Source organism: Thunnus thynnus, chromosome 24 (assembly GCF_963924715.1).
Source record: "Thunnus thynnus chromosome 24, fThuThy2.1, whole genome shotgun sequence".
NCBI classification, from domain to species: Eukaryota; Metazoa; Chordata; class Actinopteri; order Scombriformes; family Scombridae; genus Thunnus; species Thunnus thynnus.
The window spans coordinates 17,405,132-17,419,119 of record NC_089540.1 but is presented as its reverse complement, the minus strand read 5'-3'; the positions used below and the strand labels follow the sequence as shown (position 1 = coordinate 17,419,119).

At 36.0% G+C, this 13,988-nt stretch overlaps 1 protein-coding gene across 2 annotated transcripts; it reads left to right on the top strand.

Moving 5' to 3' along the window:
- On the top strand, window positions 1-11,444 carry kynu (kynureninase). Of its 2 annotated transcripts, none has more exons than XM_067583272.1 (14): window positions 1-249; window positions 1,982-2,174; window positions 2,277-2,397; window positions 2,490-2,572; window positions 4,524-4,585; window positions 5,062-5,133; window positions 6,145-6,219; window positions 6,602-6,748; window positions 7,405-7,503; window positions 7,616-7,689; window positions 8,179-8,231; window positions 8,466-8,551; window positions 8,749-8,979; window positions 9,498-11,444. In XM_067583272.1, exons 2-14 carry the CDS (start codon window positions 2,006-2,008, stop codon window positions 9,615-9,617), a joined length of 1,392 nt encoding a protein of 463 aa, XP_067439373.1. In that variant the 5' UTR covers window positions 1-249; window positions 1,982-2,005; the 3' UTR covers window positions 9,618-11,444. The 2 variants fall into 2 exon arrangements, with proteins under 2 accessions (XP_067439373.1, XP_067439374.1); XM_067583273.1 differs by lacking the exon at window positions 1-249 and adding an exon at window positions 719-960.
- The last annotated feature ends 2,544 nt before the right edge of the window (window positions 11,445-13,988 follow it).

Genomic DNA, 13,988 nt, shown 5'->3' with positions numbered 1-13,988 from the left:
CATGAAAAGGAGGAACTCACCGTTACATGCAGGCGTTAAATCACAGGAATTAGTCTGATCCATGAAGGGGTTACTAAACGACATGTTCAGCTCTGGATAGATCTGAAACTTGAGGTCGGTTCATTAGAATAATGATTAACTTGAGAACAAGCGCGGCGAGGTTAAAGAGCATTTTCAGAGCAGAGGATTCACTTAGTGTGACTGTTGTCTGCGGAGAGGAAGCTTATCTGCAAACCAACTGATCCAACTGTGAGTTACAGCTTTCTGTTCACTGCAGGTTTCACTTCTTGAGAGGATTAATGACAGTGAACATGACTGATTATCAATGTAAACACAGCTGTTTTTATTTGATGTCCAATGTGAACTTAAATAATTTTAATTGAGTATTGGATAACAAGAGAATTGGATTGCTTTTGGTGTTGTTATATCTAAGTTTAACAATGTCTTACTATATATTTAGAGGTTAAAGTAGATGGCTGACATGTGTTTAAAGGTGACAGTAGACTGTTGTGATTTTTTCTCTGTTTTTTCCTCTAATTTTCAACGAAAGAATATCTTTATATGAATGGAGAGATTAGGAACATAAGAGTTTTTTAGTTGTATTAGTAAATATTAAATATTATAAATGAATAGTAATGGATTTTGACACTCCTTTCATTATTCTTTGCTTCTTGTTTTACTTCAGGGAATAATCAGGCTCCCAGTTTTGGGACTACAGTTCCCATAATGCTTTGGGGGATGTACACAGAATGTTGACATGTGAGCGATAACTTGAACCCCGTTTTTTGAGCATATATTTGTTTACGTGTTGGCAAATTGGCACTCTTAAAAGCTTGCCGAATTACCTTTCAGTAGTTTCTGTTTACATTGTACCCGTGGATGCGCAGACAACTATCTTTGGATTACTTAAATACTGAAGAACACGTAAAAACGTGACGATTCTCAGGCAAGTTCTGCAAGGCAAGTCTTTTTCCCCCTTTATTATTTCCAAGCAGTTTCTAACAAGTTTGTACGCGATGAACATCAGAGATCATCATCGGGAGGTGTAAATAACACTGAAGTAAAATATAGGTGTATCATGTCTTTGTGTACAGATTTGAGTTATGGCTCAAAGAAGAAGTATTAGTTTTGTGAACGGATGTTGAAATAGATGCTTTTAAGGGACCATTTGAACTGAAAATGTCATTAAAAGTGTGACTCTTACACCCTCCTATACACAAATGCATGTTTCACATAGAATCTGCTGTACAATATGTTTATTGAGATATGTTTCTAAATATATATGTTATTAAACACTCAGATGACACTCTCAATAATGTATTTTTGGAACGTTGAAATACATTTTCCTCCTATATGCTCTTTTAACAGCAGGTGCAGGTTTATGTCTTATGCTGTAGCTCAATATTTGGTGAATTTCAGTCAAATAATCCTCAGAAATTCATGACAGTCATGGTGAAGAAATTCTGTTCTTTTTTGAGTTCCTTATTGATTAAGTTCCTGAGAAGATTATACACATTTTTCACTCGAGAGAGAGACAACTTCCAACATACTTTGTGACTATTTTGAATTTTGAATTGATGTGATCTGCATAGACATATTTTCAGCCAGTTTTTGTTGATGGACCAAAACACATGTCACGAGTTATTTAACATTGGGGTCCTTTGATATGCAGATTTCAAAGAGTAAATGGGGATTTTGAGTCATTAATAAGAAAACATAATAATACCATGCTCAAATTTACACAAAAATGAAAATTGAAAGCTCTGAAATGAGAAGTTTGGAGCGTAAAAACAGAGTTACATGCCTGAAAAGGTTAAGAAACCTTAACCAAAGATAAAATGAGTTAGGGTTAGGGTTAGGGGTTAGGGTTAGGGTTAGGGCTAACCCTACCCCATTAAAGAAACCCATGCATTTGATTCTTTAGTCATTACAATTCATGTTTTAAAAAGCTATGTTTGTCATGTATCTCCTTTATCTGCAGGCCAACGGCCCTCCAGTCTCAGTAATGGACCCGTTCATCGGCTCAACTCCGAGAGAAACTCTGGAGCGAGTTTCAGCCTCGCTGGGCTGCAGTCCCACCTCTGCAGAAGTGGCTGCTTACCTTGACAAACACGACAAACTGCGACACCTCAGGGGGGAATTTCTGGTGCCCAAAATTGCAGATTTGCCTCCTTGTGAGTCAAAGATACAACATAAAAGATGGTGCAGATGGATATTACACAGTCATTTATTTATTTAAATATTCTTAAATGACTTTCTCTTTATTGTCTCTGTAGCTGATCTCTCGTTGGTCGATGGCACCAAAGAATGCATCTACCTGGTGGGAAACTCGTTGGGGCTTCAGCCCAAAATGGCCAGGAAGTACCTGGAAGAGGAGCTGGAGAAGTGGGCCAAAACGTACGCTAACTCTTTATTTCCATATTTACCTTAACGATTAGAAGGGATAAAGTTTTTTTGTTTGCATTTCATCAAATAAACTCTCTTTGCAGGGGTGTCCACGGTCACACAGAAGGCTCTCGACCTTGGGCGTGGGCTGAAAACAACATAGAGGAACTCATGGCTAATATTGTTGGTAAGAGACACCAGGAAGCTGCCAAGCAATAGCTTCTACTTAAACATTTCTTTAAGGAGCAGATCAAGTTTTGGGAATTTAACTTTCCTATTAAACTCCCCAAAAAAGGAAAGCTGAAAATGTGAACACATCGAGCCAAATTGTTCAGTCAAATACCGGACACAGCGACTCATATTTGAGATACAAATATGAACTTTTAGGGGTGCAGACTTGGATCAATTAGGGCTAATAATCAGTTTGTTCTAGTTGTTTTTACATTTATTTATCCAAAGTGTTCTGTTAAGAAAGATTCCTGGTCATAGCACACATACTAACACAATACACAGAAAATCAAGACACTAACACGCTTATAGAAGAGGAAGGATAGGAGGGCGGAGTTTGAAAATAAAACCAAGGAAAATGAGGAACATATACAAATTTCACATTAAAGAGAAAATGAGGGAAAAACATCATTTTGATGCCTTATTATTATTATTTTTTTGTATGGCCAGAGGACAGAACAGGATCTTTCAATAACAGTGGAAAGTATCTAAGTTCATTTACTCAACTACTCTACTTAAGTACAATTTTGAGGTACTTGTACTTAAGTATTTCCATTTCATGCGACTTTATACTTGCACTTCACTACATTTCAGAGGGAAATGTTGTACTTTCTACATACTACCTCATACTACTCCACTTTATTTATTTTACAGCTGGAATTACTTTTCAGATGAGCTTTTTGCGACTTTTTCATATGTTTAATAATACATTTTTTATTCAAAGAGCACTTTCAGGAAGTCTCTCCCCAAACACATCCGAGACTGCACCGATCGATCTGTCCGAATTCAAATCATTAATCAAAACTCACCTTTTTCCAGAACTGCTTATAATGTGTGATTACTGTTGTGTGTTGTATGTTTTTAGCGTGTTGTTCTCTATTGTCATTTTATGTAAAGTATGCTTGAAGAATTTTTCTGTGAGAGTTGCTTGTTCAGGTCACTGCACTTCTGTGTTTTGTAGAGTCCAAAGTACACGTGAAAGGCCCTTTAAACAAACCTGCAGTGACATACACAGAGTCTGTATAGGCTGAAGTCTACGTTCTTTAGCTTCCCTGAAAAGATCATTTGTACACAGATTGGTTATTTACTGTGAGTTTACACTGATTGGTCCAATTAACAGTTAATTTCTGGGCTCAATCGTTTCTCAACTGATGATTGCAGACTGATTACTCAAAGCAATAAGGCTCGTTTTCACACAACTAGAGTTGATGAGCCTTGGCAGTACTTTTTAGGGTTTGAATTAACAATTATTTACATTACAGACTAATCTATTGATTATTTTATGATTATTTGATTCATAGTTTAGTCTAAAAAGGTCACTTCCAAGAGTCCATGGTAACATCTAATAACTTATTTTGTCTGATAAACAGACCAATTTGCAATCATGTAAAAATGAGCAAATCCTCACATTTTGAGGAGCTAGAAACAGTGGATACATGACTTAAGAGATTAATCAATTAATCAACTAAAAAAGTTTTAGGCCTGGTGTGAATCATAGAATAACCAATATAAGAAAAAATGTAAAATCTTATGTATGGATTGTACCATATATATCAGTATAAACTGTGTTTTAAAGGTAGAGTTACTCCAAAAGAACAAACAAAACAAACAAAAAAATAGGCATATTTGCTGTTTCAGGCTTCCAGTTTTACTGTAAAACCATTATCAGAAGCAGGTCAACGTGTCAGATGATGTTAAACATCAGGTGTGTCTGATGATGTCAGAGGCTTTAACGGTTTATATATATTGACACGCAAAACTTGAAACAGCAAATTCACCTCTGTACTCTTTAAAGTTACTCTTAAATATCAGCGGATCTTCTGGTTTCTGGAATATACCATCGAAAAAATAAAATGCAACTAAATCCTTGAAAAAGATTGACTCATTTTGTTTTGTTTTATTTCTTACAGGAGCTAAAACTGAGGAGGTGGCGATCATGAACGGCCTGACTGTTAATTTACACCTTCTAATGGTGAGATACAGTCATTTTCTACAGTATTTTCTGTTGTTCAATGCCATAACTCATGGAGAACGTTCACTACATGCAATTGTTTGTCCAACATTGATTATCAAAATCCATACTTGTGATGTTAATGTTTTGGTATCTCATTGGCCCATACTATGCCAACCATTCAGTGAAACTTGCATTAAGTTTTATTTACTTGTAAGTGACACGTACAGAGAACATTGCCATTGTAATGTACACTTGTATATAGCCGAAGCTAATTTCCAACACCAGTCCCTTGATGGTCCATTGACAGTCCAAGCAATCATTAAAACTACATACAAGGAACTCCTGTGAGGCAAGCTATGCAAACATATTGATTGTAACTGCAAAGATGGATGATGGAACAAGAAGAAACCCTGTTGTGTAAATGTAGGATGTCATTTAAATTGAAGCAAAAGCAACTAAAGTACTAACAGTCATTTTATGTCATTTCTGTGCAGCTTTCCTTCTACAAACCCACAGCGACTCGCCACAAAATCCTTCTAGAGGACAAGGCATTTCCTTCAGATCATGTAATGTAATCCACATTAACACAAATGTTGTTTTCAAAGGCTACATGTCCCACATTCTGACACTTAAACAACAGTTTTCAATGAATTCCTTTCCTTGCCACTGTTTTTGTTTGTTTTTAAGTATGCAAACTGAACCTCAAAGTCCCTTTTTTACCACATGTTTGTTGATTTATTGCTGCTTTGACGCCAGCTTGAAAGAAATCCATCTCAAAATCAATGTTCATTGGATGTTAGATCACAAGAGTCACAAGAATGGGTTTCTTGCAGTAAACATAATTAGAGTAATAAGAGTAACATCCCCCACCCTTACTCAATTTACTCATTTTTCAACTAACACCCTGTGTTCCTAATTTTACCCATTTTTCGATTATCACCCACCCCTTCATTTTATCAAATTTTCAGGAAAATCGAACACCTTTTTCATTTTACACAAAGAATTTATGCCTGAATATTTATTCTATAGTGAAATCATCTCTCTGTTCTGGCAGGTAAATTTACTGGTTTCAGAGTGGTTGCTTTTTATAAGTTTTTTCATTTTGGAGCAATTTAATCCCAAAGTTATTTTAGCTTTTAGTTCTTTTATTCAGTGTCATGCTTCAATTTTATGCATCAACACGTTGTTGTGTTGTTTAATTTTTTTGCTCTTTTTCCCTCATTTTATGTTTCTGCATGTCCAACCTTTATGTTTATGATTTATAATTGTGTGTTTTCATTTGTAAGTTTTGTGGAAAAGTGTGCTATGGGTAGTTTTTTTTTAGCCAATGATGTATTATATCCTCAAAAGATGTCAATAAGCTTGTATCAAATGGAATTTATTGAAAGCAGCAAAAGTGTCTGCCAGAGCAGCAAAACAGTTCGATTGAAAAGGTCAGAACATCACCCTGAGAACTTAACCAATGATGCCACCCCAAAACAAAGACAGACCAAGCAGACCAACTCCAGTGTGTTTGTAAAGCTGTTGTCTGGAGTTCACCGGTGTCCGTGTTATGAACCCGTCTCCTCTGTCCATAGTACGCTGTAGAATCTCAGATCCGACTGCGAGGATTCGACCCTCAGCAGAGCATGCTGCTGCTGTCACCCAGACCGGTACGTCCAACCTGTTTTACACAACATTTGCACTCAAGAACAGATGAAGTATTATTTATTATATATCTAAATACTGTTGGGCAGTTTAAAAAAAGGCATTTAAATTTCTGCCCAGTTTCAACTTACATTTTTTGACCTGCAATTCACCAAATCAGCTTACAAAACTGTTTTATCTGAATCTTGACTGGCACGTCAGAGACAGCACCATCTAGTGGCCGTTTGGGGATAGTGCAAAGTTACAAAACAGCAGCACAAGTTGAAACAAACTTAGAAGAAAAGAACAAAAAACGGAGTAACTCAAATATAGAAAGAAACAAAACAAATCAGGTCAGACTGGAGGAGAAACTTCAGCTGCATATGTTTGTGCTTCCTGTTCTGTCAGGGAGAGGAGACTCTGAGGACGGAGGACATCCTCGAGGTGATCGAGAAGGAGGGCGACTCTATCGCCGTGGTGATGTTCAGTGGAGTTCAATACTACACCGGACAACTGTTCAACATGGCTGCCATCACTGAGGCTGGTCAGAGGAAGGTAACACACAAACACTGTGTTATAACATTTGAGTCAGGGCACAAAAATATAGAAAAAAAAGAAATAGAGACAAATCAAAGATACAAGACAAGTGTATTTTAGAGGGAATTTAATAAAACATTCAAATGTCAGTAAATAATTTCCCTCTCTTTCTTGTATCTTGTAGTGTTTTATGATTTCATGGACATATTAGTAGTTAATATGTTCATGAGAAAGTAAACAATAAGATAAATGTGCATTTGCATGATTACGTCTAGTTTTTAGCTGCAGTTTTTCCACAGTAAACACACTGTCATCTTTGTATTTTGTACTGTGTCGTAATTGTAATTTTTTGGTGGCTTGGCAGTGGAAACAAACAGCACTGATTTTGACATTATCACCTCTTTTAAGTCGGATTTTACAGAGCTCTTCTGCACCAGTAAAGAACAGTAAAAAAAACCCAATAAAGGTGTCGGAGTCGTGTGATAACTCTTTGAGGGTTAATCAGTACAAGATTACAGCCACTTTAAGTTCAACTGGCAGTCACAGCATTTTAAAATTTCAGTCTCATTCTCTGTCAAACACATAAGCAAGACAGAGGTAAAATACACTTATAACTAACTATAACTAATAATAATGCTGATAATTATAACTAACAGTCCATGTTTGTTTGTCAGGGCTGTTACGTTGGTTTTGATTGCGCTCACGCGGCCGGCAACGCTGAGCTGAAGCTGCACGACTGGGGGGTCGACTTCGCCTGCTGGTGCTCCTACAAGGTCAGCTGACAGGAAGCTGCACAAAACAGCTGCAGATGTCCCTGAATATGATAACATTGAATATAAAAATGAGAGTATAGTGTGTTTATGATGACCGACTGTATTTCCACAGTATATAAATTCAGGTGCTGGTGGTTTAGCTGGAGCGTTTATCCACGAGAAACATAAACACACCGTCAAACCAGCGTGAGTTCCCACACACTGTCATAAATAAGAATTAAAAGCTTGTATTGGAGCTTAATTTTTAGTATTTTGCAAAAATGTTAAAGTAGTTTCTGTCACATGCAAATCACGTGATTATTGTTAGTTTTAGTTCATGAGAATTTGTTGACTTTTAGCATTTTTGTTCAGTTTAGTTTTTACAGTAACATTTTATCAAGCAGCTTTAGGGCAAAACTTTAAAAATCAGTAAAAAAATTATAGAGAATAATTATTCATAATTGATTAATCTGACAATGATTTTCTCTATTAATCATTTGGTCAATAAAATGCATCCAGAGCTGAGTGTAAACTCTTTAAATTGCTTTTTTTGTCCAACGAACAGTCCAAAAAACGCCCCAAAGATAATCATTTTACTATCATAGACAGCTAAAAAACAGCAAATATTGACATTTGAGAAGCTTCAAAACAATGAATCTGTTATCAAAGCAACTGCTGATTAATTGTCTCCTCCAGGTTGTTGGGATGGTGGGGACACGACCTGAAGACTCGGTTCCAGATGAATAATGGTAAAGGAAGTAATTATTTTTAATAACACCCTCGACTGTTTGCATATGAACTTATTGCTAGTTTGTCTTTTTAGTTGTAAAAGGAAGTCATGCTTCCATCTTGTGGTCTCAGTGTATATTACATCCCCTTATTTGTCTTTTTTGACATTTATATTAACATTTTGTTCACAGGCTTTAGGTTTAAATATGTCAAACACATGTTGCTCCAATTGTTATGTTGTGTTTTGTTCTCAGTGATGGAGCTGCAGCCCGGAGTGAGCGGATACAGGCTGTCGAACCAGCCCATCTTGCTGGTCTGCCCGCTGCAGGCCAGTTTAGAGGTACTCCTGTCCACTGGTTTTATTGGGAAATTTTCTCCTGACACTTTATTTTACTACTTGTGTCCTTATTTTATTTACTTAAGAGTGTTAATTAGTTTAAAAAACATTATCATATCATTATCATTATCATAACACATGGTAGAAAAGTGCCTGAAGAAGTGATTTACAGGACATCATTGTGCCCTTTTTCTCCCCAGGTGTTCAACATGACCAGCATGCAGGCGTTACGCAGGAAGTCTCTGCTGCTGACGGGCTACCTGGAGTATCTGATCCAGCACTACTACTCCAAGGACCCTTCCCGCCCCCACAAACCTCACGTCCACATCATCACACCCTCTGACCCCCAGCAGAGAGGCTGCCAGCTCTCGCTCTCTTTCTCCGTCCCCATCCGAAAAGTCTTCCAGGAGCTGGAGAAGAGGGGAGTCGCTGTGAGTAACAGGAGCCTTTTAGCTTCTAGTAGAGTCTTTTATGAAAATGTTGCTGTATTGGAGGAACACTGACAGGGACGTAATATTTAGAAGCAGTACTTGTTGTCCTCTAGAGTCTGTAAAAAGCAGAATAGTCTGGAAATTTTGTGATTCATAGAAAGTGGAAGAAAAACTCAGAGGAGCTGATGATTATGCAATCCCTCTAAATAAGTAAAAACAAGTAGAGATATTTATAGTGTTTGCTCTGTAAATGGTATTTTTAGTCATATTTTTGCGTCAATTACGTAATCTAATTACTTAAATTCATAACCTGATACACCCAAACTCTTCTCATAGATTTCTCACTGTTTAATACATGTTTACTTTTGATGTCTGAAGTCCATAAAACATACAGACTAGAACTTAACATAACATCTGTTCAATTTTGATTTTATCTGATTTGTAGAAAACATTCAGAAGTTTATTTTCACCCTTTTTTTTATCAACCTGATTAACTTTGTCATCCTTCGTCTCTCCAGTGTGACATGAGGGAGCCCAGCGTGCTTCGCATCGCTCCGGTGCCGCTCTACAACTCCTTCAGTGACGTTCATCGCTTCATAGAAACCCTCGGATCATCTCTCGCCGCCAGCAGCCAGTGAACGAACGAATGAATGAATGAATAAATGAATGAATGAATGAATGAAGAGACTGTGGTTTTGCTGTGAAAATATCAGATCTGACTGCTGCAAACACCTGAAGCTTGACTAGAGTATTTTAATAATTTATTCACTGCTGGTACCTTTTAAGGGCGTGATTACCTTTAAATCAAAAAGTGGATGCAAATATTTTATTTTCTTGAGAACAACTGTAATTGCTGTTAATCCAGTTTTTCACTCTCACTGTCATCCGGTTACAGATACAGAACATTTAAATGGATAAAAACACATTTTAGCAGAACTTTATAGCAGCTTTAAATATCATTAGCACACAACCAGCTATGTATTAGTCTTTTTGTCTGCATGTATGTAATAATTGTTGTATGTTTATGTATATTGTTCTTGTTTTTTTGTGTATATGTGTTTTGTATGTATCTATGTTCTGCAGACATGTACAACACATAATATCAATCAATCAATACTAGTGCTGATACCTGATTTTCTACAGAAATCTTACAATACTTTATCTCTTAAAGCAGTAAGATAACTTTTCCTGAAAGAAATGGAGTCTAAAATTGGCAAAACTACAGACCAAGTCTAGATGGTACCAAAAAACTATTGAGGTTGGATACCTTGATTCTGAGTGAAGACGCCAGATAAGTAATGATTTGGTGATTTGCAGGTCAACAACAGGTTAAAATTTGGCTAAATTTGGTTGAAAACACCAAAACTCATAACGATAGTGCCCACAATCCCTTGCCCTTGTCCTCTTCAGTCAATTGGGCACGACGCCCAGAGAGTTCACAGCATGGGATTTCCAAATTATGTGATTTTGGGGGGAAAAATTTGATGAAACCCACCTTTCCCCATCCCTCCCTCCCTCCCTCCCTCCCTCTCCACCCGGCTGTACATTACACACATGAGTTAGCCGACAGTCCTCCTTTCACCAATTAACACCTACTTTATTATAACGTTGACTTCTCCCTAATGTTCTTGCACGTGTTTATGCACTATTACCTTGACGGATGCCTATTCCACGATTAGACATATTTGGCATATCAATATGCAAAACCTAAATGGATTAACCTTCTTTAAAACTAATGAGCACTTGGATGCCCAGCTGGGGAATGGACCTGAATTAGCATTTGTCATCTTTTTTTTGGGGGGTGATGTGAGAATAAATAATTGAAGAGTGGCTGGGTATTGTCTTTCCTTGGGCTACTTGTGTTTAAAGTGACTGTACTGTAAAAAAAAGAAAGAATATGCAGATTAATTATGACCGTGGGCTCACTGGTTTCACACAATTAGTGTCTGAGGACAAAAATACAAAGGTGTGTCTCTCAGATGAGAAAAATGGACAGTTTTAAACGGTGGGGGACTTTAAACATTGACTTATTTTATGTTTCTTTTGGGAGTTTATAATTTTTTGCTTTCCAGCAGAGTTTTTTTAGTTAATTGGTTATTTTTAGGGTTTATTTTATTCTTCACTTTTATTAATTTTCCATGTGTTTTTATTTGATTGTAATTCTCAGTCTCTGTGAAGAACTTTGGTTCATGTGTTTTTAAATGTGCTCTATAAAAAAAAATCAACTGTAACTAATTAGAGAAAGAAAATCTGCATCTTCACTTTGAGTCTCATAATTGATACATTTTTAAGACCAACAACCAAATAAAACAATTAAAGAAACGCTGCGATAACTTTAAACTGTGAAGAAAAGTTTGCAGGTTCAAGGAAATCAAATATTTAATGAATAATCTGTAAATCCTCAGCAGCAGTTTGACTCAGTGGCTTCTTGCAGAGTTTCAAACCTCACTAAGATTGTGATTTTTTTTAAAAATACACATCCTACTTAAAGACTGAAAAACTCTGAGGACATAACAGTGTAAAACCAACCAGGAGGCTCGAGGATGTAGAAAACTCTGCAAAGAGTTTAGAGTTGTAGATCTGAACATTTGGTCTCTTTGTGTTTCTGAGACTGCTGTGGGTTCAACAAATGTACATCCTGATTAAAGCTTAGTTCTGACCCTGTAAAGCTGTCAGTGTGATGCTAAATCAATGACTACATATCAATTAAAGTGACTTTGGTATTTGTCTGAGTGTGAATGATATTCAGGAGCAGAAATAATTGATATTCAGTCTTCAAGGAGTGTGTCTGAACCTTCATGTTGCACTTAACATTTCATTAAAACACATTTTCTTTGGATCTCTATTTACTGCTTCAGCTTCTTCGTCTGCACTGCAGCTCCCAGTGTCACCAGTCTGATGACCAGCAACACAGGCAGCACTTTCACCTGGAGTGGGGTGTTACCTGTTGTCATAGTCATATGATGTAGTCACATGACTGTCATGCAGTCACATGACCGTCTTGCTTGTTGGACTTGTTTGGACTGTTAACTGTAAGTTTGCTTTGTTTAATACTTGAAGTTTCTCTTTAGTAACTTCAGGGTTTGTTTCTTGCTGTTTGATGTTTTTATTGCAGAGAGTTTGGAGAACTCTCATGTTGGAAGATAAATCTATATGTTAAATTATTGATAGACCTACTGGAATCAAACAGTATTAATGAACAGCTAATGATTAATTACTTTCTTCAGCTCTCAGATATCAAACTATTTTTTAACGTTGTTTCTACCGGCGACCTTTGAAAATCAGATGTGTTGTTTTCACTGATGTGGAGGAACAATCAGAGGACAGTCATGAAGTTCGATGTTGCTACAACAACATGCACACAGTCCACTTCTGTTCTTGGTTTATAATTAGTTATTATAGTTATACAGGAGGTGATGATGTGTGTATTTATTGGTTCATATATCTTTAAAATACTTTGACTCTAAATTTAAAAAAAGGCTATAAAATAGTCTCTTGAATAACAAACTGAATTTTAGACCAAATAACATTTTATCTGCAATGTTAAATGTTTCACAACGGTTAAGATCCAACATCTGTTGCTTTTTGACAAGTTTGTATTAACTGTAAAAGAAGTATCAAAGTAAATGTGCCCTGATTATGATAATTTAATACATTTTCACTCTACTAATGTGACAACAGCATCAAACAGAACTAATAGATAAATGAGACTATTATAGATAAATGAGACTATTTAAATGTTGTTTATTGTTGTTGAATTTACTGAATATTGATGAAACTGAAGCTTTCTTTCAAATTCAGTCAGTGTGTCAGTGAATGTAAATCATCCTCCATTCATCATGTGTGCTGCTCTTCACTTCACTGCAGCTTCATGACGCCATCTAGTGGACTGATAGTAGAAGTGCAGCAGTCAGGGCTGAGCCAAAAATATATAAATCTCTTCTTTCAAGCTTGGGGTCAATCACGATTTTGTTTTGTCTGCAAAATGCAGATTTGAAACATCATATATTTTTAAAACAGTAAAGAAAACATAATAGAAAATCTGCACCACCTGCCATCATCATTATGCATGCATGCATTAAAGCAGCAGTTTCCTTCTGAAATGTAGTGAAGTTGAAGTATAAAGTAGAAGAAAAATTACAATATTCAAGTAGAGTATGATTAAAATTCTGTTTAATAGATAAAGAAAAGCAGAAAATCTTCTATCTCTAATTTCTAAAGTTCAACTACCTTAAACTGAGCACAGTATTCAGATCATTTACCTCACTAAAACTATCAGTGCACTCAGTGTATAAAAAAATCCTAAATTATATATGAATGAATTAATGAATTTTTATCTTAGTGTTGTGACATTCATGCTCCAAACAGAAATGAATCATTACTGCAAACCACAGACTGTATGTAAATAAACAAACAATATAAATGCTACTTATATAAAACATTTTTTTCTTATTGACCAGGCATTGTTCAATAAGCAAAACACAGAGCAAAAAAAATCATTTCATAATTTTCATGATTTCAACATCTTCCATGAAGTTTTCATTTTTAGTTTTACAAAATAATATATAACTGACAAAGCTAATCCTCTTCTTCAGTACCAACATATCATCCTGTTCCAGTTCTAAACTCATTTCTCATTAAAACATATGTTCTTGTATATTAAGATACAAGTATTATCAGTAAAATGTAGTAAGTATTAAAAATAAAGAACATTATGCAGCAGAATGGCCTCTGTCTGTCAGTGTTTTATATTATATTATTGGATTATTATCACTAATCATCAACATCTAACCAACCAATTTCTTTATATATGTATAAAATGTCTATTATTGTATGCAGTGGGGGAAAAACTACAATGTTTAGAACATATATTGAAATGTGGTGGCGTAGAAGTATCAGCCACCACTGATCGTCAAACTCAGGTGCATCTAAATGAACCTTGTTAATGTTATCAGCTTCACCTGTGCTCTTCCTGACGTGACTCCTAAAGCCTCACATGTGTTTATACT